Here is a 23,297-nt window from a genome sequence, read left to right on the forward strand (position 1 = left end):
CGATGGCCCAAAAGAAAGAGTATATATTCTATGGGGTCAGTTGTGTGGGGACGATTATAAGGAAGCCCACAGTCCTATTACATAGCTATTTACTTTTCTAGAATCTTCCCTACTTTGGCATCAGCTGCCACAGGAAGTGGTAAAGCTATTATCTGTACGGTCAGCCAAATCACCATTTCCTGATTCTAATGTTGAACAACCACTTTTGAAACCTCCCCCACTTCCTCCAGATTTCGTTTGAGGCTCAATTAGTACTCAGGAGGTAACAGTGCTCAGCCGAGCAGATCGGGGCCCAGATGCCCTTGTGGTTTTGTTACTGTGCTGTAACCCAGGCATCTAACTTCTCTCCAAGCTGGGCCCCAGCCCCCCTCCCTCCCTTTTCTGGGTCATGGAGGCCTAAAGCTCTGAAATTCTGAGATTCTCGTTCAAATTCTGAAAGAATCTTATAGATCAGCTCTCTCTGGAAAGAAAAACCTGTCATCTGGCCCTGTGAATCTCTTCTTCCCCCAAATCTTGTTTTTCCTTCCAGTGCTAAACCAGCTGAGTGAGAGACAAGGAGAAGCCGGGTGAGTGGGAACTGAACTAGGCCGGCGACGCACGCACGCGCATTAGAAATGGAGTCAGCCGGCGCCCCAGGAGCGTCGTCCTGAGGTGGTGGCTGCCCCTTGGCTGTCGCTGCCTTTCCCTCTGAGCCCCTATTTCCCACGCGTTCAGTGCAGAGCTCCAGCCTTCCGCTTTGGGCGAGCTTACAGCAAACTGCAATTTGGCTTTGTCTCCAAATTCGGGTGGCGGGGCCGGAAGTCCCGCCGAGGCCCTGCGGCGGCGCCCCCAGCTGGCCGGTGAGGCGAGAGCTCCCTTCCTGGAGAGCGCTCCCCGGGGGCAGCAGGCCGCCGCCGGAAGCTGATGGGGAACCATCTTCCGCTGGGACTCTGGGAGATCCCCTCCTTCCCTTCCCGGGCATCTCTCCCCGGCTGAAGGGGTAGAAAGCTGGGGGGGGGGGGAAGTGACTGTCCCAAGGGCACACCATTGGTGCCGCGGCAGAGATCCACACCTTGGCCAATCTACTGCGTCCTGGGGGCCACAACCGCCTTGCAGCGAAGGGACAGTCCCACCTCCCGAGGGTGCTTGGAAGGATGGCAGGATGGCGGTATTCATTGCTATGACTGCTGTTCCGGTCCCTGGCGACCTTCTACACCCTTCCGCCTCTGTCACGCGGGTGGAGGAAGCAGCTCTGGGGCAGAGGGCGCCGCCACGCGCGGGGCTGCCCGGGCCAAGATAACAGGTTGTCTGTCAATGTAGGAAGCCTGTGCATGGCCAGGACCCCACAGCTGCCACCGGAGGAGAAATTAAACCTGTCTCACACACCAATCCCAGTGCTCTGATTACATTTACAGAGGTCGTGGCCTGCCTCCTTCTGTCACCATGGAAACCTCTCAGGCTGCCAGGGTGTTGTCTGCGTGTGTGGTTGATATTTAAAGGCGAAGTCGGGCCACTTGCTCTCCTTCACCGGCCCGCGTCCCGGTTTCATCCCACAGATGAGAGGGACAGGGCCCGATGAGGAAGAGGGGTTGCCAAACAGGCAGGTTTCGGGAGAGCCGGCCAGGGGAGCCGGAAGGCCCCCAACTCTGTCAGGCCATGAGCGTCTCCTCAGGGCCCTGTGTGTCGAGCGGAGCCCTTCTTTTCTCTAAAGCCTTCTCCAACTCCCAAGCGCGTGTCACAGCAGCCCGGGAAACAGGGAGCCCCTTCTGCCTGCGCCCCCGCTGCCCTTGGTGGCTTCGATTTTGTGCATCTGGTAGCGGTGTGAATCGCGCTGATAACGACGCGCACTTTGCTTCTCCCAAAGACCCCATCGCGCGGTCCTGGAAAAAGCTACCGGGGGAGCAACTTATCGGGAGCCCCAGGTGTGGGGAGGGGTAAATAACACCTGATTCGAGGGAATAAGAACAGAACACAAGTGCTGACTCGGCGCGTGACCATCAATTTCTCCTTTATTCTCCAGACAATTATTTCCACACCACTGAGTGGAGCGGAGATAACACAGGCACCTTAATAGGCTGGGAGCAGGGGCTGTTTAGAGCTCGATTTGAAGCACTCTGAGCATAAAATGAACATGAATATCCTGCAATATGCGTCTTACAACTTGTCATTAAGTGGATAGCCCTCAACGATGTGTTGCAACAGGCTTGCATTGGAATATTGAGCTCCCAGAAAGGAAATTCTGCATCAATAGTCTCATGGTGCGGAATCTCACATATTACTCAATAAGACGTGTCATTGTGTTGATAACGTGTGTGCTAAAAAGCACAGCAGCAGCAGCAGCAGATCGGAACAGTGTGAATCCCCCAAAGGTGCTTTTCCTAAGGAATTCGCACTCCCCAGAGCATCTCTAGTCCTTGGAGGCAGAATTTGGCATATCCCAAAATTACAACTCTAGGAAATGAAGCTGTGAGTTTGATTTAATTTCCAATCCTCCAAACTATGGGGGCCTTTTTCTTTTCTCCTGTGTTTTCTTTCTATTTCTCAATTTCTTCCTTGAGTCACCTAGTTTACCTCTCTTTTTTGTAGAGCAAACCCTGCTGAGAGCCCTAAAGAGGCTACCAATTCCAGGGGTACAGCCAGTTCTTCCCAGTCTGTCAACAGGGAAAACTTGGCCTCTGGCACAATGAGTGGTGAATCCCCATGCCTTCCAGACTGGGGCTTTCCCTGTGTAGTCTGAAGGATACCACATGCATCCTAGAATAGATAGGGCAGGGAGATCTTCAGAAGTGGGTAAGGAGAATCTGATAATTGCAGTTTTGTTAGAGTTTGAGGCCAAAGAACCCCAGAACACTCTTCCCATCTCTTTAAATTCTATGTGTCTTTTTTTTTTTTTGTACCGGGGATTGAACTTGGGTCCTTGCACTGGTGCAGCAGGCATCGAAACCACTGAGCTAAATCCCCAGCCCATCTTCCCGTCTCTTTAAAGTCAAGTCAGTTTCCTAGAGAGAAACATTCTCGTCTTTGCAAATCAACAATAGCCATACCCTGGGCATTTACTCCTCAAACATATCTTTAGTAAGGAGGATCAAATGAGAGATTATGGATGATGTGTGGATATTTTTATTGAGCACCTACTAGGTGCTCATTGTTGCAGGGAATGCAGAGATAATAATAACAGCAGCCGGGCATGGTGGTTCACACCTGTGATCCCAGCGTCTGGAGGATGAGGCAGGAGGATCATTGCAAGTTCTAGGCCAGCCTGGACTGCAAAGTGAGTTCAAGGCCAGCCTGAACTACATATCGAGACCCTGTCTCAAAAGACTAATAATAATAACAACAACAACAACAGCTAACAAAGATGAGGCACCTGCTATATTGGAGGCTGTTATAAATGATGTGTGTTAGCTCTTTGGATTTTCACAGCGACCTTGAAAATAGTGTTACTGTATCCACCATACAGATGAGGAAATTGAGGCCTCAAGAAGATAAGTAAACCTGTCCAGGTCACCATGGGAGGTGGCAGACTTGAGCACAAGGCTGTCTGACTTGAAGACCTGCTGTGCCGGTCACTTGCTTGATGGGTCAGGCTCATGCTTTGGGACATGGACCGAAGCTTGCATGGGGGGAGGGGTGCGGGGGGGAGCAGGGAGACCGGATGCACAAGGGTGGCTTGGAAGCTCTTCTCATGTTGCTTCTCAACGAAGATAGCAAGACCCTACCCAGGGAGGTGAAGAGGGGAAGGGTTCAAAAGGCACTGCATGTAGGGTAGATTTGTGGGCTTGCGAGTGTTCAGAATGAAGATGAGACAGGGTCCAACATGAGACATAGTTTGTTTGTTTGGTTGGTTGGTTGATTTTTTTTTTTTCTTTTTTTTTTGGTACCGGGGATCAAACTCGGGACCTTGCGCTCGCAAGGCAGGTGCCGGAACTACTGAGCTAAATCTGTGGCCATGGTTGGTTGATTTTTTTTGAGATAGGGTCTTGCTGTGTAGCCCAGGCTGGCCTCGAACTCACAGTGATCCGCCTGCCTCAGCCTCCTGGGTGCTGGGATGACAGGCTTGTGACACCACGCCCAGTTGAGGCCTACGTTTTGAGTTTGGATGTCTGGGTGGACATGACTTACAATTTGTGGAGCAGCTCTACCATGCACTATACACACTCATCCCTTGATGTAAGCCTCATGAGGAGCCTTCGAGGTAGGGCTTCCAAGCTCCAAGGAGCACAGGAAGATGCTGACTCTCCAGGGCTCTGCCCCCTCTGGGACTGGGTGGGTGGCAGCACCCGGATTGGGATTTGAGGCTTCCTGCTCCATAGCCCAGGCTCCATCTACTGAGCTCTGCTGCCGTTAAAAAGAATTAAGAGGAGTGAAGACAACAAACTGGCGGAAATGCTCAGCTGTCCAGCTGGAGCGTGGGGCAGAAGTATGAAGTAGAAAGGAAATCCATAGAAAGGGTTCCTGGGAGGAGAAAACCCCTGGGACTCAGGAACAAGGAGAGAAATGACGTCAGATGGAGGGGAGAAAGTCAAGTGGAAAACTCCTGAATACCTGTGAGTAGAAGATGACAGAAGAGAGCCAAAAAACAGGCAGAGAAATACCAGGAAGGAGAAGCAAGGCGGGAATGGTGGTGCACACCTGTGATCCCAGCACTCGGATGCTGAGGCAGGGGGATCACCCTTAATTTGAGGCCACATAGTGAGTTTAAGGCCAGACTGGATGACATAGAGAGACCTTGTCTCAAAAAAGGGGTGGTAAGGGGGGAACAAGACCAGGATAGGGCAGAGCTGAGAAAGCTGGGCACTTACAGCAGGAGCAGGCAGCCAGGGCCGTTCGGAGCTGCAGAGCGGAGGCTGGTAGGGGAAGATGATGTCCCTGGAGGTCACGTCAGGATGTGGGGTCGGATGGAGGAAGCGGCCGGGAGGAGAAGAAAGCAGGAGTTGGAGAAGGTTGTAAGACAGAGGTAAATTTTTTTCCTTCTGTTTGCAAGGACAGAGGAGACCAAACATGTTCTCCGTGGGAGGAAGACAGAGTAGAAAAGAGACTAGGAGAGAGAAGCCTGGCCAGTGAGGGCAGAGGCCAGGATCGGGAAAGAAAGGAAAGGGTTGAAGGAGCTTCAATTCTTTCTTCCATTCATTCCAACAGATAAAGAATGAAAAGCAAAGAAACCCAATCTAGAAAATTGCTCCTTTCCTTTATTAGTTGCTTTCAATCTCCTTGCCCCACCCCGGACACCCCCAAACAGTGATGTCTTCATTCAGTTTCCCAAAGTCCTCCTGCCCACCAGTGCCCAGCCTACAGAACTGGCCTGGACCCCCTCTGCCTCGCATGTAGATGAGACCCGGGGACCCGGGCACGGCTCAGCTGGCAGCAGCTGACACATCCCAAGCCTTCCGGTCCCCAGAGCACCAATCAGTGACAGAAAACATCAGAGTCAGCAAACTCTTTGGTCTTTGGGGCCTCGGTGGGGCTGGGCAGGGCGCAAGGGAGCTATCTAATGTGGTGTTGGGGACAGGTAAAGAGGACACGGGGGGGGGGAATAATCAAGGGCCAATAAGGACAAAGACGGAAGGTTGCTGTGTAGATGGTGGTCTCTCTATGTCATCCAGCCTGGCCCTCCCTCTGCTGCCCAGCCATCCCTGGGACGTAACTGCCTCTCTCAGGCATGTTCCATTCTGCCAGAGCTTTGGGCCAGCACCTGGATTCAAACACTACAAAGTCATGGTTGGGGACTATGTAGCCCAGGCTGGCCTGGAACGCATGGGGATCCTCCTGCCTCAGCTTTCCCAGTGCTGGGATGACAAGTGTGCAGCATCACACCAGGCTAAAACTTTGTATTTTAAAGCCACTGAAGCAACACAGCCCAATTGGCATCTCATCTCTGGCTCCTCCCCTTTGGTGGCAGCCTGCCAGGGAACAGGAAGGGCGACCCGAAGCTTAGTTTCTGGGGTCTCCCAAAGTGCACAGGAGCCCTGTTCCTCATCTCTCCTTGCACGTCCCTTAATGAAGTGTGTAGCTGTTGTCCTCATTAGGCCCAGCATTGTCAATGAAAGAGTCAATAAATCTGGCTGATGGGGTTGGGACCAAGAGGCTCAGACGCAGAGGCCGCACGTCCACAGGACAGACGTCAGCTCTGCCACATGTCGCAACCTGGTGCCCAGGGATCGATAAGCAGCTGGGGATGAAGCCTCAGAGCCGAGGTGGAGCCTTGCCAGCCAGCTCCTGCTCTGCTTGCAGCCTCGCCCAGCCCATGCCGTTCTGAGTGCCAGCTGCTCCTGTAGCTTCCGGATGGAGCCCTTCGGACGCCCCAGGGATGCACAGTTGGCGAGGGCCTGCCTGGGACCATAACCCAGCATCTGCACAAAACCTGGGGGCCAGCATGGGCTCCCTCTGGCATCTCCCCTCTGCTGACAGTGTGTGAGGCTCCCTGGCCAGGTGGGGTATTTCCTGAGCACTGTGCCCCGAACTCCTTTCTCTGCTGCTGGGCCTCTCTTTAGCTACCCTTATCTCACCGAATTACAAAGAATGTAGATTAATTTCATGGCCTCTGCTCCGCAGGCGCCCTTATCTGTCAGGGCCCTGTATCTCATCCTTGCCATTCTTTGGTTGTTCCCTGCGAAGGGTTGCTAAGCTCTCGCTGGAGCAGGGTTAGGGGTGCAGAGGGGAGCAGATGACCTGGGACCCGTGTCCTGCTCTATCCCCACCCTCTCGTGGAGACAGCTGGCTGCTCTCTTCCACCATGGCCGCATGGTACCCAGCCACATGGAACAGGACGGGACAGGGACTCCTCAGCTGCCAGCCTCTCCGGATTGCTGTGATACTTCCGACAGAGCAGTAAGGACTCTTGATGATCACATTTTGGGGCGGGGGTGTCTGGCATCTCTCCACCTCCTGCAAGACTCCTCTGTGTGGTTTCCATGGCTACCCCAATCAGATTGGGCTTCCTACGGAAATTGGATTTTAAAGAAGGACAAGGCTTCAAAGGAATTTGTCCATTTAACAGAATGTCATTAAGAGTGGGTGGACTGCTGAACTGGGGTCCTCGGGTGATTAAGGGGGGCAAGCAGCCTGATGCGCCTGACTTTTACTTGCTGGAATCTGCCAGTCGCCATCTCACTCCCCCGCTCCCCCGGTTGCCACCCTCTGCCTGCTAAAACTAGATATCCTTTGGGGGACCGCAGATGGAGAACACCCTCTCCCACAAGTGACTGCCGTGTCTCTTGGTGTGAGTCAGGTGTGACAGGCAGCCAGGCCTCGATCATACAGCTCCTTAGCTCCTGGCCTAGATGAGCATGTGTGACCACGCCAGCTTCTCATTCACTTTTCAGCACCTGTCCTATGTAACCCAACATGACCTCAGAGCAGCTGCAACTTTCTAAGGGGAGCAATGAGGTTGGTAAAAATGCCCCAGGGTAGCCGGGGGTGGTGGCACATGCCTGTGATCCCAGCATTTGGGAGGCTGAGGCAGGAGGATCACTTTGAGTTTGAGGCCAGCCTGGGCCACAGAGTGAGACCATGAAACCAAGTCACCCTTCCTTCTTGGATGGCGGGATGCCAGGAAGGCCCCTTGCACCCTCAGCCTTAAGGTTCTGTCTCTGGAGGGAAAACTGTTCTGGATGCAGGCGCTCCTGCCGTGAGTCCTTTCAGACAGTTTCTTCCTTCTGCCCCTGAACCGCCTTCCAGACCCAACCCATCCCTGTTTCAGCTGAGGTTGCCATAGAAACCACTTACTCCCTCCTGCATCCTCTCTTACCACTTCCAGTCCTTCTTACATATTCTGCGGGTCAAGTTGGAGAATAGAATGCCCCCCCGCCTTCAGGAGGAAAATGGTAAGGGTGAAGAGAAATGTGTGTGGCCACATGCTGTACAGGAGTCCGGGTGGGGTCACTCTCCAGCTCAAGAATTGTCAATGGTTCCCAAGGAGTCTCTCATTCTGACTCCCAAGACCTTTCATAATAGAGCTTTGATTTCTTTTGATAGCTACAGTTTCCCGACAGCTTTTAGTAAAAGATGGCTACTCCGTGTTCCCTTTGTTTATCTGGCCTTTCCACCTGGGGAGTCCTCCTACCCCTTCACAGCCTGGTGTGGTTTTCCAGGGTCATTGCGAAGACCACACGCACCTTTAAGCACGCATACACCTGCTGGTGCCTCCGTCTTTTCCTTGTATTCATTTCCCTTCTTCAATTACCCATGCCACTCTGTCTCTCACAGCAGTTGGTCTATTTTATGAGGTGTGATCGAAATAGAGGGTGAACGTTTACATTTTTCCCCAGTGGTGACATTTTTGGTGCCTGTCCCAACCAGGGCACTGACTACTATGAATGGGGCGGGGGGAGTGTGTGTGTGTGTGTGACGTCCATGACCTTGTCCTTCACGTCCTCCTTCCCTCAGTTCTCAGAGGAAAAGGGCCCTGTCCCCTCTCCCCAGCTGCCTCTCCAGGGAGCCCCTTCCTTTCCCCAGGCTCAGGGAGGAAAGGCCACTTTGGCGAAGTGCTCAAATACTGGTGGCTTTACATCGTTAGGACTTCCAATCATTCCCTTCAGCCATGGTGGCTTTCCTGAGACAGTGAACGCCCTGTCCTCTTTTCTGGGCATGGACGCAGGAACTGGTTGTCAACCAAGGGGCGCTAGGCTTCCTTTGCCATTGGCTCTCCGTGCCCCATTTCGGCACTGCACGGCCACTTCGAGGTCATCTGCTCAGAGCCTCAGAGTCCCTGAGAACCGTGGCTACCTGAGTCGTGGGAGGTCTTTTATTTGGGTGGGGGGCCTGGAGGAAACCCCTCCTCCCTCCTGGCCTTGCGTGGTCTGAGCGCTGCTTGCACTTCTGTGGGGCGTCCCTGCCCCAGCCCATCCCCCAGACCACCCAAGCCCCTAGCTCCCCACCTCCTGGCCCCCAGCCCTCCAGCCCTCGTTCTTCTTGCCCATGGGACCCTAGTCCCCCAGGTCCCCCGGGCCCTCGGCCTCCTGACCCCATCGTCCGTGGCCCCCACATCTCCTACCCCCCACCACTATACCCTCCCCCGGCTCCCCAACCTCCCCCCCCGCGCCCCCGGGCCCTTCACCCCCACCCCCATTCCCCTGGCCTGGTCGCTGCGCGCGCTGCTTCCTGAGCTCGCCCCGCCCCGCCCCGCGCTGCGCCCGGCGGCGACCGAGGTGCAGGTGTTGCCGCCCGCGCCCTCTTCCCGCTCCGCGCCCCGCTGCCCGCCCCGCCCGCAGATGCAGGCCGTCGCCCTCCCCGAGGAGATCCGGTGGCTCCTGGAAGGTAAAGCCCGGGCCCAGCCAGGCCCAGCCCGGGCCTCGCCCCCCGTGGGGACCCCCTCCCCGGGCCTGGCCCGAGGCAGGCGGGAGACCCAAGCCTCCAAAGCCAGGCTTGCTTTGAGGCGCCGCCCCTGCCTCCTTCCAGGGCATCCAGGTGTCTGTCTGGAGCGCCCCTTGCTTTCCATCCTCCCACTCGGGGTCCCTGGCCCTCCCTTGAGTTCCACACTCTTGCCCCTCAGGGCGTCTCCGCTCCGCCACTTAACCTAGGCACCTACTCTCCGGAGTCCCAGTTCTTGGTCCCTGTGCCAACCTGCCCTGATCGGCAGCCTGTCCTTTCTCCCCAGGACTCCCCCGTGTCTGTAGGGGTTCACTCGCCCTCCCACACCGAGGTCCCAGCGCTGACCTCCTCCCGACTCCCAGAAGCGCCACAGCTGCCCTGCGGGGACGTCCCGAGGCTGCTGGGGCGCTGTGAGAGGCCCACGCGAGAGACACACAGGGCGCCCCTTAGCACCCTGCAGCCTGACTTCTGGGGGTGTCACCATCAGACCCAGGGCAGCGCATACAGTTTCCCTCCTTTTTAGAAGCGGCTCGCGATGATGGCTTCACCTTCAAACCCCGGTGCCAGGGACCCTCTAAGGGGTCAAGGCCGCTGCAACCGACCCATGCAGCCCTTCCTGGGTTGGCATCCTCCGCCGGCCCCACACAGAGAAAGCAACAGCCGTCCAGGGAGGACACAGGCTTGGAATCACAGTCACACAGGGTCCGGGGGAGCTGTTCCAAATTAAGCCTTTTGACTTCCAAGTGACATAGTTAACACATATTTAACAGATGGCCTGCTTTGGGCAGGTCATACTTTGGGCAAGCTGTATTTTTTTTTTAAATTTCTCTCCATTTAATTGGTTTTATATCTCTATTACCTTGTTATCTTGGTATAAATGGCTTCTAATCACATATTTGGCAAGTCTGCTTGGTTTTTGTTTGTAACACTGTTTCTATTCTGGGTTGCTTCTCTGTAGTACTGTCAGCTAGACATTTCTTTGGAGGTGAGGTTTCCAAAATTCATTTTGCTTGTGACCCAAGTAAATCTAAACTTTAGGAGCAGAAAACTATTTGCAGGGTAAAAGAATGTCTCCAAGAAGCAGCAGTCTGGCCTTTCTCTCTGCTGCTGGTTCAATCTTAGACTTGTGAAGCAAGACTGTATTCTTTTGGTTTCTAGAGCAGAAAAGATTGTGGCTAAAAGTTTAATTCTACGCTCGTATTTAAAGATATAAGCAACTCTTTTTATTTGTCCCTGGTATTTGATGAGAGGAAACCTATTTCACAAGGCTGTTAAACGATACTCCAGTGTCACGTCCAGCCTTGGTAGAAAACTCCTTTTTATTTTCAGAGGATTGCCATGAAATCTACCCCTTCAGCATTTTTGATGTGCAGTCCTTTATTGTTCAGAAGTGACACTTTGGTAAACAACTCATTTCTGCACCTGCCACTTTCTTTTAGCTTTGATTATTTTCTTGTTAGCCGACTGTTTTTAATTGAAGTCTTCAGATCTCCTTCTAAAGCAGAACCTTTGTCTGCTGACAAGGAGAGCAGGGTATGAATGGAGATTAATTACACGTCACCTACTTGGGGATCAAACTCGCTGTGTCTTAACAATCAAGGCTGGTGGTCGGGCTTCAGACTCTTGGAAGGGTCTGAGGGAAGGCCTGAAGGAGCTGGGTTGGCTACTGCATTTCTTTAAGGCTGTTTTTTTTTTTAAAAAAAATTCGTAATTGAAGTCTTGAACCTGGAGTAGAGAAAAATGTAAAGTGGGATTCAACCAATGCTTCTATCAAAAAATGTTCCAAGAATATCCTTTTGAAAGGTTTATGTAGAAATAGCAACATGTAGGTCATAGGTTTTATTTTTATTTTTAATTTATTTATTTAATTTTTTTTGGTACCGGGGATCAAACTCCAGACCTTGCACTTGTGAGGCCGATGGTAAAGCCACTGAGCTACATCCCCGGCCATAGGGTTTATTTTTTAATGGAACAGTCTCTGGTATGGACCAGCACAATTAATCATTGTGTTACAAATAATTTGTGGATATTAGAAACCAAAATGGCCATCAATTTGTTGTCTGTACCTGTTCACTTGTCGTCCCTGCTCTGCACGTTTTAAGGTTCACAGTTGACGATTAGAAGGGACACAGGTCCCGATCTCTGAGATCGCTCGGTGGGAGGGAGGCACAGGGCCGTGGGGTGGAGTCTTCATGGTGAATTACGGCTTTCATAAACCCAGGCGCGAGCATTTCCACAGTGATTTAACGCGGCCCATCACAGCGATAACTTAAGCATTTATTTATTTATAACAACACAGGCGTAAATGACAGGGGCATTTTTTGACATAATGTATGTGCTTTTAAAATAAAATATGCAAAGCTCTGTGAAAGGTTTATGCCAATAGTTTGCATAGTGAAGAAGGAAACAAATTCGGAAGGTCTAAAATTAATTTTTTTAAAAAAATAAAATTAATTTTGTTTAAGTATAAACTTCTTTGGGGGGGAGGTTGAGACAGGGTTTTGCTTTGTAGTGCAGGCTGGCCTTGAACTCACTGTAGCCCAGATTGGTGCAGCAATCCTCCTGCCTCAGCCTCCTGAGTGTTGGAATTACAGGAGTGTGCCATCTCACCCAGCTAAGTATACACTTTTTTTTTTTTTTTTGGTACCAGGGATCAAACTCGGGTCCTTGCTCTTGCGCAGCAGGCAGCAAAACCACTGAGCTAAATCCCCGGTCCTAAGTCTACACTTTTGAACATTCCACAGTGTCTCATTTGGCCCAGATATCCCCCTTCTATGAATTGGTTACCGAAATGAAAGGATATGAAGTCTATGTTCAAGGGTCAGACCTGTTCCGAATGCCCGTGCATTGGGAAAGAAAGGAGACGGGGTGAATGTGGGGCATCATGTTACGAGATACTTTACACTCACTAAAAAGAATCCAGTGGATCCGTCTGTCCGTCTGTCTGTCTATCTTGACTCTGAAAAGTCTCCATGGCATGTTTTTAAGTGGAAAGGAAAAAGGAACGAAAAAAGGAATTCAGATGTATCCTGTACCACCTCCCCACAAGGAGTGTAAACATACGCACTACACACATAAAAAGTAGTTTAATATTTAAAAAGACTAAAAAATGAAATACTCAATAACATGTATAATATCTAATTTTTATTTGAAGACAAAAGCCAAAGTTGTATATATTTTTAAAAAGTAAGCTGAGAAAGAAGCCAAAGACAGTAAATACCAAGCTGCTAATACTGGATCTCTTGGGCGGAAAGTGAGAGGTTTGGGAGGGGGAGAGATTGTGAATGTTTATTTCATACGTCTGCATGACGCTGAATTATGGCAATGACCATTTATTACTTCTGTAATTGGAAGAGCCACCCAATAAGGTTATTTGAAAGAAAAGGGACAAGCCAGGCATGGTGGAACCCACCTGTAACCCCAGCGCTGGGGGAGGCTGAAGCAGGAGGGTCGCTGGGAGTTTGAGGCTAGCCTGGGCTTCACAGTAAGTTCAAAGCCAGGTATTGAGAGACCCTGTCCTAAAAATACAGAAAAAAATAAAAGGAGGACAAACAAAACCAAATAGGAGCTCAGAGAGGTGAGGTACCTAAAGGCCATTAATTATGGTTGTGATTATGTTTTTTTCTGTTTAGCCTTGGCAATTAAAAAACCATTTTTTCCTCTCGGATTTCAGGCAAATGTCAAAGCAGAGAGAAGTTCCTAGGGTAACTCAGGCAACAGTTTCTTCAGCCAGACCCTCCCGCGCTCCTAGAGAAATAGGAGCCAGTTCCCTATCAACAAATAAGTATGTTACAGATAAGTAAAATGAAGAGCATCTTCTGTTTTATTGAAAGAGGAGGAAATGTTCAGGTCTGTTTTCAAATAATCGGGCTTCAGAAGTAGAAGTTATCTTTTTGTTTTTGTTTTGTGATGGCCATGCCGAAAACAAGAACAAAGGAACGCTGGCAGGTGGCTAATCTTTGTTTCCCAGATAGAAGCATAACCAGCCCGTCCCTTCTTCCTGCTCTTTCTAGTCCCGGGTCTGAAGTCCTGGAGCAGCAGCAGGCAGGGATACAGAGATGGAGGAGATATTTCTTGGCCGCACAGTTCGTCCTGCAGGCTGGAAAGCGACCTGCTCACCGAGTTGATCTGGATAACTGGGAGTCTGTCTACACACTCGGACTTTTTGTTTTTCTTTATTTTTGGTAGCAGGGATTGAACTCAGGAGCTCGTGCTTTCGAGGCAGGTGTGGGCGCCACTGAGCTAAATCCCAGTCCTTTAATTTTTTCTTGTAAATATTTGTGGTCAATTCTCAGATGCATTAGGGACTTTTCTCACTTCTTCAACCAACCAGTCTGTGGATCAAATGGACGTTGTCGAAACACTTTTAAATGAGAGTTGTTATAGTGAATATGTATTATCTGACTGTACACCTGTGTTTTTTTTTTTGCTTTTTGTTTTTTTTGTTTTTTTTGGCACCGGGGATCGAACTCAGGTCCTTGTGCTTGCTCAGCAGGCGTCGGAACCACAGAGCTAAATCCCTGGCCCATCTGACTGTACAGATATAGATAGAGATTTTTTTTTTTTGAGACAGGGGCTCACTATATAGTTCAGGCTGGCCTTGAACTCTTGGAAATCCTCCTGCCTCAGCCTCCCAAGTACGCTACTGGGATCGCAGGCATGCACCACCACACCTGGCATTCACAGAGACACGGAGTTGTTTAGGTATGTTTCTGTCTTCGTTGCCCCTGGACTGCCTTGTGACTGTCTCTGTCTGCTGTATTTATTTATCTGTTTGGTCCTGGGGATTGAACCCAGGGCCTCATGCATGGTAAGCACTTGCTCTCCCACTGAGCTACAGCCCCCACCTGCTTTATATTTTTATTTTTGTCCTTTAGACCATGCTGTTAGGCCAAGGCCTATCACTTTCCTGTTGTCTCCTTCTGTACCTGCATCTCTTCTGAAGCAGATAACCAAGTTTGTTGGAACTAAGAAGCTCTGTGTAAAACAAGAGACAAAGGCAGGCTCTCTCTCTCTCTCTCTCTCTCTGATTGAACCCAGGGCCATTCTGTCTGAGTTACATCTCTACCTCCCTTTATCTTCTGTTTTGAGACAGGCTCATGCTAAGTTGCCTGCATATAACTTGAACTTGTGATTCCCCATACTCAGCCTCCCAAGTGCTGGGATTACAGGTATGGTCATTCTTTTTTTTTTTTTTTTTTTTTGTCCTGTGCATTACATTCATGTTACTTTGCACCATATACCATACTTTATTATATTGTCTACTACTATTGTTTATTTCCTACCTCTACACACTGGTGCCACTGTACAGCGTTATGTACACAAACCACGTGTGTATGGAAAACGATCCTTAGGGGGCAGTGAATTCAGGGGATGTCAGGAATCATCTTCACTATGAATCTCTGCCTGCTGCGCTGGCTTTCAGATTCCAGCTGAAGGACGAGCTCTGGGCTGTTGGACCTCCTCTGCCCTGGTGCCTGGTGTCTTAGAAGTCATGGGCACAGACCAGCAGGAAACCAGCAGTCTCCTGGCGGAAGGGCAGCAGGAGGGCCCTGAGCCCCAAACCTCTCTGGCTGTGCAGCCTCAGCCCTTGCTCTTTAAATGAGGAACCACCAGGACAATTTTCAAACTCCTCACGGCACCTCTCTGGGCCCTGCTGTTGGTCTGAAAGGGTCCCTACCTGGCAGACTGCCTGGAGCGAGTCCAGGTGACATGCTGACCGGCCTGGGCACCAAGGCACGGGGGGCTGGACAGTCACCTCCAGCCTGGAGAGGTTTCCTCTCACCTCCTGGCCCCAGCCCAGGCTTAAAACTGTTTCCTATGTTGACTGTGGACTGAGAATGGCTGGTAAGGGGACCAAGTGACCTCTATGTTCTTCTAGCTCACACCAGCCATGCCACCCCAGAGCATCAGACACGGGTTTGTGACACATACTTTCACTGTTTAGTCTCATTTGCTTAATATTTTTGGTATTCGGGACTGGACCTACTGAGGTACAGGGGAGCACTCTACCCCCAAGCCCCTGTGGTGCCTCCAAACTGGGCTGCCTTTCCCTTAGGCTCGGGCATGTTTGAATTCTGGAAGGCGAGATCTGACTATACTTCCATTCCTTTTTTATGTTAGATTTTTCTGGTTATAAAAGTAATAGTTGGGCCAGGAATTTAGCTCAGTGGTTCCGGTGCCTGCCTCAAAAGCACAAGGTCCTGAGTTCGATCCCTGGGACCTAAAAAAAAAAAAAGTAATAGTGCTCATCATGGAAAAAAATCTAAAAAATACACAATAACATATCATCATCTGTAGTTAGCAACCGTTAAATTTCCATCTATTTCTTTCAGTCTTTATTACATGTACATTAAAGTTGGGACATACGGCACTTACAATTTTGTATTCTGCTTTTTCTACTTACAAGTTTTTACTTAATGTTGTACCAAGCGTTTTCTTAGGTCATTGGTATAGTCTGAATGTTTTGTATCTCTCCAGAATTCAGACATTGGTAGCTCGTCACAGTGGTGCACGCCTGTCATCCCAGAACTCGGGAGACTGAGGCAGGAGGATCACTGTGGGTTCAAGGCCAGCCTGGGTGGCATAGCGAGCCCCTGTCTCACATGTTGAAACCTAATCACCAATGCGATGGTGTTAGGAGGCGGGGCCTTTGGGAGGTCCTTAGCCTCATGAATGGGATCCATGCTGCAGTAATAAAGAGGTCTGTGTGAGGTGAGCTGCCTGGTCCCTCGCACCGTGTTGGGATGCGGCCAGGAGGAGCCCTTTGTGACCTGCAGATGCGTCCTCAACAGGCATCATATTCACCCTTGATTTCCTGCTCTCTAAACTACCTAGCTTGGGGCATTTTGTCAGAGCAGCCTGAGACAGTAATGAAATGTTGGGCCCCCCCAGCTTCCGGTGGGTTAGGCGCCGTACATCCTGTTTTTATTCCACCAGTATTTTTACCCTTGTGGCCTGAGAACTGAGCCTTGTCCCTTGAGTTACCAATTTTAATAATGAAATGGTATGTGTGGCTTTTTCCTGCAGTGTGGAATGTGAACTTGTTGATATGAGATTTTAGATCCAGAGAATTATCAATGTTTTATTATATATTATGCTACATGAATTATTTTTTGTTTTTGTTTTTGTTTTTTCGGTACCAGGGATTGAACTCAGGTCCTTGCACTTGCACAGCAGGCGGCGAAACCACTGAGCTACATCCCCAGCCCCCCTCTTTTTTTATATGAATAATTTTTGACACTGGCATATTTGCATAATATTTTAAAGCCATACTCATAATAATATTTTTTTAATGTGTTTACTTTTTGTAGCACAGCTTTTTCATTTGTTTTGATTCATTTTTTTGAGACAGGGTCTCACTATGTAGTTCAGGCTGGTCCTGAGCTCACTATGTAGCCCAGGCTGGCCTCAAACTCACAGCGATCACAGGTGTGCATCACCTCACCTGGTAGATTTTTCATTGTTGAACTCCTTCTCAGATATTTAGATTGTGCTGTCTCATGCAGCAGCTACTAGTTATGTGTAGTTATTTAGGTTTAAATGAAAGTGAAATAAAAAATTTAGTTCCTCAGTTGTGCTAATTACTTTTCAGCTGCTTGGCATCTACAATGACTACTGTACTAGACAGTACTAGAAGTCCCGGTAGAAGATGATGATTATGCACTGGGTTTCTCAGGGAAGGGCACTTTGATCATGCCTTCCTAAACTCTGGAAGCTCTGGCGTGTGTCAGAATGTGTCTCTCTTGTTTTCATAGAATCTTAGCTGTGGGTGTGAAGCTCTAAGGTCACACACTTCTCTCATCCAGTTCAGCCTCTGGAGGGCAACCCATTATCTTCCAGTCTTCAGTTTTGTGGAGGAAAAGTCTGATGTCAGCCTGATCTGTTTCTTTGATAACCCACCACTCCCACCACCTTCCTGGATGCTTATAGGATATTTTTCTTTGCAATCAAAAATGTCACTAGATTGTTCCAAGGTCTTAGATTCTGCCAAGGTGACCTATTTTTTCACAGCTGCCTTTCCTCAGGAAAACTCCCAGGTGTGGCCTTTTGTTTGTGCTGTTGGTCCATCCTTGCTTCTCTACATTAGGGGATTTGTAGGGACATTTTCAAGGTCTCCTCCGTCTCCTTCCTGCAGAGTCCCTCGATCAGTTCTGTGAGAAACTAGGAAGAAGGAGAAAGCATCATCACTTTTGTTGTCACCTGGGCTGCAGTTCACTGTATTTTCTATCCCCAAACATAATTTTTCTACTCTGATGTTTCAGTTGAAACTTTGTTTTGTGCCAAAGGGACTCTTTGAAGTGCCCTGGAAACTTTTCCTAGCCTGTTCTTGAATGATTGATCACATATCAGGAGAGATTAATGCTCTTTACCTTGATACAGAATGCGTGTGTATGTGCGCATGCATGTGTATTTTTGCAATCATTCTAAGTTCAAGAAAAAATACATTTTTTGCTAAAATGTTAGAGATATTTGAACTTCATTCTGGGTACAGCCTAGCTGTCAGGTGGGGTCTTTCACCTGTGAATGCTCAGGGCCACATCGTCCCGTGAGACCAAAGGCCATGGCTCCCCCTCAACTCTGGGGGACCCTCTGGTGCTTGCTTCTCCGGCCCTTTCTCTCCAGGCTCCCTGCTTTCTCCCAGGCTCTCTGGCCTGGTTGTTGTAGGCCTAACCCAGTGGTTGCCAACTGGGATGATTTTGCCCTGTAGGGGACTTTTAGCAACACTTGGAGACTTTTTTGGTTGTCACCTCAGAGGAGGGTGCTGGCATCTAGTGAGTGGGGGTTAAGGGTGCTGTTAACTCCCTGCAATCCATGTCTCCCCCGCCCCCAACCAAGAATGGTACAGCCCACGCTGTCAATGGAGCGGAGGCTGAGAACCCTGGCCTAGGTGCACCCTCTCCTCTCACCAGTGTTCACAGGAGCCTGTTCGAATGTGGTCCCTGGGATCATAGAAGACAGCACTGGAAGCTGGGCAGGGTGGCCTGCACCTGTGAGCGCACCTTCTGGCCCTTCACCTGATTGAGTTTCCAGCCTTCTCACTTCTCCATACCACTCTCTTCCTTTAGCCTATAGAAAGCAAAATTTAAAGATTTTTTTCCCTTTGGCACATGAGAAAGCAGTTTAGAGCTGGGCATGGTGGTGTGTATTTGTAATCCTAGCACTCAGGAGGCTAAGGCAGGAGGATCTCTGTGAGTTTGAGTTCAAGGCCAGCCTGGGCTACATAGTGAGTTTAAGGCCAGCCTGAACGACATACATAGCAAGACCCTGTCTCAAATAAATAAATAAGCAGTTCAGCTCTCTGCTTGATTGTTTGGGTTCTCACCAACACCCACTCACACACAACAAAACAAGTTACTTTCCCACACAATGACAGTTTTTTCCTTAAGAGGAATTCTAGTGCCGGCTATTAAGATATTTTTAACCTAATTTCATAAGTATAATAAAATTTTTAATCAATTAAAATATAGAAGAAGAAAGTAAGTTTCAAGTTTGACAGTCTTCTGAGAGTCCAAACATACCAATACAGCTATCACAAATCTAATTTTTTCCCATTTTAAGCCGTTACACCCCATGGCAATTCTATAATTTCTGCTACATTTATTCATCTTCATTTCCCCTATGTTTCTGAGGATGTTGTTTGCTTTTCTACCTTGTCAGTGCCATGTTCTAGGTCAGGTGATCAGAACAGATGGCTTTTCAGCTTTGGAAGTTTTACATTGCACTGTTTAATTTCTTTCTTTCTTTTTTTTTGGTACCGGGGATTGAACTCGGGTCCTTGTGCTTTCAAGGCAGCCGGCAGAACCAGCGAGCTAAATCCCCGGCCCAGCACTGTTTAATTTCTGTCCCGATTTTCCCCGGGAGAAGGAGGGGTCAGGCTCAGCAGCAGCGTGGCTTGAGCATCCAGGGAGCGAGTCTTCTGAAGTCCAGGGGCTTTGGTGAACTAACTGCTGCGTTCCATCCATTCTCACCTAGGGCTGCCTCCTAACTAACATTGTTGACCTCCTCATGTTAGTGTGCTATGAGCAAATAAAGTTTTTATTCGCATGAAAGGAGCTTTCCTAGAATGTATCTCATGATACATGTTTATACTTAAGCCAGTATTGTGCTCGAGTTGAAATCAATTCAGGTCTTCATATTACACATCAAGTATGGGAAGTATGCCAGAGAGCTTGGCTATAGAAAATATACAACTGAATTTTATTTTAGTACTTTAATGATGTTTTTGGTACCCCAAAAATTGAACTCAGGATGTTGAGGTTGCCAGGCAGGCGCGGCGCCACTGAGCTACATCCCCAGGTATTTTTAAATTTTTTTTTTTTTTTTGGACCGGGGATCGAACTCAGGTCCTTCCACTTGCACAGCAGGCGGCAAAACCGCTGAGCTAAATCCCTGGCCCTATTTTTAAATTTTTATGGTGCTGAGCATTAAACCCAGAGCCTTGCAAATTCTAGGCAAGTGCTCTACCACGAGTTACATCTCCAGTCCCTAGCTGTATTTTTATAAACCTGCTTAAAATTATACTCCTTTTGTAGTAATTTTTCCTTTCTGATAACTTTTGGTGTGAGCTTTTTTAGGAGGGTAGGAGATTTGAGACAGGTTCTTGCTATGTAGTCCAGGTTGGCTGTGAACTCAATGAAATCCTTCTGCCTCAGCCTCCTGAGTGCTGGGATCACAGGCATGTGCTACTATACCTAGTCCTGTGTGAGCCTTTTTATTTCCCCTCCCTCCCTGTCTCCCTCCCTCCCTCCCTCCCTTCCTTCCTTGCTTCCTTCCCAGTACTTTACCAATTTACAATTCCCTACATACGCACTAATCTCAGTTGGAACTGGGTGAGTCTAGCATGCACATGCACTGTGTGGCCACCACCCAGATCAGTATGTAACAGTTGTCATCATCCTAGCAAGTTCCCTTTCCAGGCAATCCCCTCCCTGGAGCTGGGGTTATTTTGATCACTGCTGCATGGGTCAGCCTGGCCATCCTGAGCTTCATGTGGTCAGCATGTCCTCTTTGGCATCTGTCTTCCACAAAAGCTCTGGGACCTGCTCCCGTCATGTGTGTGCATTTGTCTCTTTTTGTTGAGTTGTGTTCCCCTGTGTGACCAGCCCATGCTTTGTTTATCCATCGTTCTACCAGTGGATGTTTTGATGTCAGTTTCTGGCTATGGCAAAGACAGCTGCTATTTTTACCTTGCACATAACTTGTAAGCACTTGCTTCTCTTGGGTAAATATCTAGGAGAGGAAGTACCAGATCTGTGTGTGTGTGCGTGTGTGTGCACGCGCGCGTGTGTGTGTGTGTGTGTGTATACCTTTAAAGGGCAGCACAGTATTTCACATTTATTTGGCTCTTCTCCTGCTGTTTTCTGGTTTGCTCTTTGCAGAGCTTTCTATTCTCTCAGAGGTGCGGAGCTCATCCCCACCGAGAATCTCGGTGCACAGATGCAAGTACCTTGATGGGAGAAATCCTGAGGCTCTCAGACGGAAGACTGCAAAGATGGGAATGCTGACTTCTAGGCCAGCTGCTAGTTCAAGCTTAACCCAAAGTGCTGCCTGTGTTTTAGCTTCTGGATTTTGTTTTCTCTGTGTTGTGAATATATAGGTATTTTCATTACTTCCACTACAGGAGGTAGGGGGACAATTAAAATATAAACATCACATGGTTCTTGCATTGGGGCGGAAACGCTCAGCAGGTGGAAGCTAACCACGGCTAGAACTCTCAGGCAGCTCTCTCTGGTGTCCTGGCAACTTCTTGCAAGTTAAAACAAAGCTGGAAGTGAGATGTTAGTCTCGCCAGCCAGTTTTACCTCTTAACGAAAGGCCAAAATACAGGCTCTAAGAATGACAATTAACTGCTAGATCAGAAACTTAATGTAAGTTTTAAAACAAGCTCTAAACTATGTGAAAGTCATCCCCCCCCCCCACTATGGTACTTTATTTAATTGTGAAAATAGATGTGACAAGATTTCCTTGAAGGCTTCTTTTTAAAGGAGCAGGGAAATTAAACACTATAGTATTAATTTGTTTGTTTGTTTGTTTGTTTGCAGGACTAGGGACTGAACCTAGGCCCTTTGTACTGAGCTACATTCCCAGCCCTTTTTAATTTTTTAAAATTTGACATTAAGTCTTGCTAAGTTGGCCCAGGCTAGGCTCAGACTTGTGATCCTCCTGCCTCAGCCTCCCTGAGTGCTGGGATACGGTGTGCACCGCCACATGTGGTTTATTTCTTCCTTTTTAAGACTTTCCTTCGAGATTTTCGTGAACTCTCTCTCTATATTAAGGGCATTAGCTCTCCTCTCCTGCTCTCCTTTCATCTAATCAATCCCAACAAACCTCTCCTGCCAGCCTCCCATCAACCCTTTCCTTCACAGGGTCCTGTGTCCATTCCGGAGCAGGGTCACCTGCCTTAAGGTCTTGACTGCTTCCCGGGGTTCAGAGTGAAGCATCTACAACCAAAATTAGACATTTCCCCCTTAATTAGAAAAAATTCTAGCTACCGCTGAAAATTTAAGAAAAGATAAGGCTGAAAAAGCACAATGTTCCTGGATTTATTTTTTAAACCAATCAATAGATTATTTCCCAATGGTCTGCTAGATCTTAATAGAATTATTTATTTATTTATTTAATTTTTTTGGTACCGAGGATCCAACTCAGAACATTGCGCTTGTGAGGCAGGCGGCGGAACCACTGAGCTAAATCCCCAGCCCTTATTTAATTATTTTTGAGACAAGGCCTGACTTCTGACTCCTTCTGACTCCCCAAGTCCCCTTCCTGTGTGATGGGGACTGACGTGCTCTACCATATCTGGCTTTTTTATAAGCAGTGTTTTTATAGGAAAACCAACTATATTTTTGATTTCCAGGCCAGCTCCCCCACACTTCTTTTTGTGTGGTGCTGGGGATCAAACTCAGGGCTTTATGTGAGCTTTGTAAGTGCTCTACCACTGAGCGGCACCTCCAGTCCAAATGTTGATTGGATTAGATTATTTTGTGCCGGGGATTGAACCCCAGGCTGTGTGCATGCTAAGCACTGGCTCTACCATTGGCCTGGCCATGCCCAGACCATTTCAAAACTTGACTTCTGAGTATCACAGCTGGAGGCGGCGGCCCCAGACCTGATAGTTCAGCCGGGCTGGCCTACCAACTTCCTGCCAGAGATACTTCCGGCAAGGAAGCCCGGGCCTCGCCCTTCCATGTGCTTGCATGAAGGCCTGGGACCTGGGCTGGCTCCATGGGGCAAGGCTGGGAAGGTGAGGAGCTGAGGGAAGCTGGTTTGGGGTTATGAGGATAAGAAAGAAACCACTGAGGGCAGAGCTGGAGAGCAGAGAGGGAGACCCACCGGGGAAGGTGAGAGCCAGTGGGCGGAACCCAGAACAAGGGCAAACAGCACTTTCTCTCCCAATACAACTCTTCTTTCTTCTCTTGCCCTGTGGTCTCCACCTTCCTATTGAGAGTGTGGCTGCTGACAGGCCTGGAGATGCTAGGAAGATGAAGATGTCTAAACTGGGTTTGGTGGTGCATGCCTGTAATCCCGGCACTCAGGAGGCTGAGGCAGGAGCATCACCGGGAGTTTGAGGCCAGCCTGGGCTATGTAGTGACTTCAGGGGCAGCCTGAACTACATAGCGAGACCCTGTCTCAAAACAAGAAAATTTAAAAAGAAAGTGATCTAGACCAGGGGGTAAAGAGTGGTGGCAGAGTGAGTAGACGGGTTGTTGAAGTAAAAGGAAAATGAGCTGAGCAGGAATGAGGCAGAAGGTACGTGTCTGCCATCACTCCTGGCCAGGATAACCGTGCGTACTTCAGTCATATTTGCAGGGACTTGGGGACTTCTTGTCATGAAAGCCAGGGCCTGAGATACTCCCCAGTATTAAACTTCACTGAACTACCTGGGTGGCTCATTTGAACCTATGCTAATCCTTTGCCTGTAGGAAGAAAATCTCAAAAATGTGTGCATGCTTCTTCCCAGAGATCTAAGTCCTGCTTTGGTGCTTGTCTGGAATCTCCCCTCCAGG

The 23,297-nt window shown here is 49.1% G+C and overlaps 1 protein-coding gene across 6 annotated transcripts in view; it reads left to right on the forward strand.

The window, feature by feature from the left end:
- Positions 1-9,094: 9,094 nt before the first annotated feature.
- The window catches only part of Skap1 (src kinase associated phosphoprotein 1), a 233,282-nt gene continuing 219,079 nt past the window's right edge, over positions 9,095-23,297 (forward strand). For 2 of the 6 annotated variants that reach the window (XM_013077779.3, XM_013077781.3), the window contains exon 1: positions 9,103-9,234. In XM_013077779.3, coding sequence (XP_012933233.2) covers positions 9,189-9,234 — 46 coding nt within the window. In that variant the 5' untranslated portion in view covers positions 9,103-9,188. Of the gene's footprint in view, positions 9,235-22,462; positions 22,535-23,297 lie in introns of those variants that run through there. The other 4 variants (XM_004859601.3, XM_021240062.2, XM_087202241.1 and 1 more) reach the window with 4 other exon arrangements.

This window comes from Heterocephalus glaber, unplaced genomic scaffold (assembly GCF_053883595.1).
Source record: "Heterocephalus glaber isolate CG9 unplaced genomic scaffold, H.glaber_assembly_v1.0 deba00001773, whole genome shotgun sequence".
Taxonomy (NCBI): domain Eukaryota; kingdom Metazoa; phylum Chordata; class Mammalia; order Rodentia; family Bathyergidae; genus Heterocephalus; species Heterocephalus glaber.